This window comes from Abrus precatorius, unplaced genomic scaffold (assembly GCF_003935025.1).
Source record: "Abrus precatorius isolate BTA unplaced genomic scaffold, Abrus_2018 Scaffold11, whole genome shotgun sequence".
Taxonomy (NCBI): Eukaryota; Viridiplantae; Streptophyta; class Magnoliopsida; order Fabales; family Fabaceae; genus Abrus; species Abrus precatorius.
Window position 1 is genome coordinate 13,813,467 of NW_020874303.1, and position 2,901 is coordinate 13,816,367.

The 2,901-nt window shown below is 29.1% G+C and overlaps 1 protein-coding gene across 1 annotated transcript; it reads left to right on the plus strand.

The window, feature by feature from the left end:
* The first annotated feature begins 1,239 nt into the window (after positions 1-1,239).
* On the plus strand, positions 1,240-2,901 carry LOC113855196 (40S ribosomal protein S19-1-like). Its single transcript, XM_027486732.1, has 4 exons — positions 1,240-1,424; positions 1,897-1,987; positions 2,164-2,347; positions 2,594-2,901. Exons 1-4 carry the CDS (start codon positions 1,341-1,343, stop codon positions 2,664-2,666), a joined length of 432 nt encoding a protein of 143 aa, XP_027342533.1. The 5' UTR covers positions 1,240-1,340; the 3' UTR covers positions 2,667-2,901.

A 2,901-nucleotide genomic window follows, 5' to 3' on the forward strand; every position in this document is an offset into this window, starting at 1 on the left:
TAGAATAAAGAAAGAAAATTATATTTTATTGTTATAGTCAAAATAAAGTATATAATAAATTAAATCTTGTGCATATATATATATTGTTTCTAACAAAAATAACACACACTAAGTTGGAAGAAGGAAATATAACTATCCATAAAATAAAAGTTTTTTATTTATTAATTACTAGTAATTTTTTATACTATTTAAGTATCATTAAATTAAATCATTTTTTAAAAATAATAGATTAAAAATATATTATATAATTATTTTTATATTTAAAAAGAATAATTTTAAAAATTAAATTAATAATAATTTTAAAATAAAATAATTGTTTAGAAAAAACTACTTTACATGTTGAGAAAAAAACCTAATTACGTGTTTCTGTTTAAAGATATTCTTGTTAAAACAGCATTCATAAAAATACTCTCATTAATTAGTATTTATAATTTATATATAAATTTATTTATTTTAAAGACAATAGTTAAAATAATAAATTAAAAATATAATATTTCACTAAAATTACTCATTATGTGTGTTTCGGTAAAGTCACAGTTTTAACAATAATTATTTATAATACTTAAAGGTAACTAGTTTCATAATTTATGGAATGCACATGTTTTTATTTTAAATAAAATGATAATTTTTAAAAATTATTTTGACTTTAACTCAATAACAAAAAATAGTATGTATATAAATTATAAATATTTAATAAAATTAAATAATTTTAAAATATAAGTTATTTTTAAAAAATTTATCATTTAGATACTTATTTGTTGAAATAATAAATTTTTATTTATAATTTATAATGTAAAATTTGATTAATTAGTTAAAATATTTATATTTTTTTCTTATTTATATTTAATAGAATGTGAAAATTTCATGAAAAAAAAGTATGATTGTTTAGGATTTATTAAATTTTGTTTATTTTTATTGGGAAAACTGTTTGTAATTTTATTTTCTTTCCGTTTTTTAGTTTCTTTGGGCTTTTATGATTTATCGCCTTGATAAAAAAAAATATTCACAGAGACTCATAGCAATTAAATAAATTTTTTTAGTCAAGAATTACCGAATTAGTTTTCTTTTTCTTTTTTTTTTTTATCAATAATTACCTAGTTGTTCAATAAAAAGAATTAAAGAAAAAGGAAATATACTATGGGCTTTAACCCAATTAAGACGAGTCTAGACCCGAGTGAAAGTTGGGTCGGGTCGTTATAAGAAAAAACCCTAACGACAAGAGTCTCAGAAACCCTATTTTTGGTTGAAATAGATACACTTACACAACACATCTGTGAGAGAGAGAGAGAGAGAGGCATAACCTAGCTTCTGTGTGAGCACGACCCAAACCAGAAGCAGCCATGGCCACGGCAAGAACTGTGAAGGACGTTTCACCACACGAGTTCGTCAAGGCTTACTCTGCTCACCTCAAACGATCTGGGAAGGTTTGTTTTTTAATTTTTCTATGCAATGCGGACTGTTTCATTTTGTTGGTGTTTTGCTGATTTTTTTCTGCTTCACTGACTTTTGTTTCTTCGTAAGTCGTCATCATGCCCAAGCGTTGGGATGGATGTTTTTATGTTTGAAACGGAGTCAAAGTTTGCAAGTTGAGCTTCTTTGAGTTGTTGGGTTGCCCCTAATGAAAAATAAGCGTTGAATAAATAAACAAATAAATTGTCAGTGGTGTGGGGAGGGAAGGGTTGTGAGCAATTCAGAAGAAGCATTTGTATATTGACGATAGTTTATAATTATGACTAATTCTCTTAATAAATGGCACTGTGGCTAGGTTTGATCAGTTGTTTGTGACCCTGTGGTGAAATTCTGAAATGTCCGTATTTAATATCTGTTGTAAAGTTATATTAATTTCAAGAATTTTCGTTCTAATTTTTTTATAATTTTAAATTTTGTTATTAACAGATGGAGCTACCAGAGTGGACAGATATTGTGAAGACTGCAACATTTAAAGAATTGGCTCCTTATGATCCTGACTGGTACTATGTTAGAGCCGGTAAGTGTTTTTTTCTTTTTTTTTCCAGTGTATTGCACTGTTACTTGTGTGGAATTTCCTTCTCCTTATGTGTGGACAGAGCAAACATGAAACTTATGAGGATTCCTTTCTGGGTTGTGTCTGTTGAATTTGGTTATATATTTCTGTGCGTCTGCTTAATTCAAGCTTGCTTTCAGCTTCCATGGCTAGAAAGATCTACTTGAGAGGAGGACTTGGTGTTGGTGCATTTCAGAGGATCTATGGTGGGAGCAAGAGGAATGGTAGTCGCCCTCCTCACTTCTGCAAGAGCAGTGGTGCCATTGCTCGCAACATTCTTCAACAGTTGCAGAACATGAACATCATTGAACCTGATACCAAGGGGTAAGGTTCCCTTTACTTTGTTATCCTGCTACAGATGAATCAAGGCATCAATACAAATTGAAAGACATTATTTGTGACTGTGTATATGCGCACGTGCACTAGTGCACTTGTTTGATGCGAGTTCTATATTGTTGTATAGCTTCTATAATTCCTCTTCCTTGTGTTATTTGTCTATATATAGCATAACATTAAGTATCTTCAGTCTCCATATTGTAATATTTTAATGTTGATTTTTCTTTGTCTCAGTGGAAGGAGAATCACTTCCAGTGGCCGCCGGGATCTCGACCAAGTGGCTGGACGGATTGTGGTTGCACCTTGATCTCTAAACTGTCATCAAGGTTTTGGTTTCTTATTGAAGAGACGTGAGACAACAGATTATGGGCAAATTTTGATTTTAGACCGTGTCTTTTATGTATTGGACATGTTTCAATGTTATGTTTCTTTTAATATTTTAGATGATATTGCCACATTTATTTTTCAGAGTTTTTTTGGACCCTTTCATTCTGAACATTCTTGTTCTTCGAGTGTCTTTTAACTATGAAATTAAAATTTTT

Bases quoted from the DNA above. Each gene is read 5' to 3' on its own strand.
- LOC113855196 (XM_027486732.1), top strand. From the start codon at position 1,341: ATGGCCACGGCAAGAACTGTGAAGGACGTTTCACCACACGAGTTCGTC. The intron at 1,425-1,896 runs GTTTGTTTTTTA...TGTTATTAACAG, and splicing joins ACCTCAAACGATCTGGGAAG to ATGGAGCTACCAGAGTGGAC. The intron at 2,348-2,593 runs GTAAGGTTCCCT...TCTTTGTCTCAG, and splicing joins ATTGAACCTGATACCAAGGG to TGGAAGGAGAATCACTTCCA.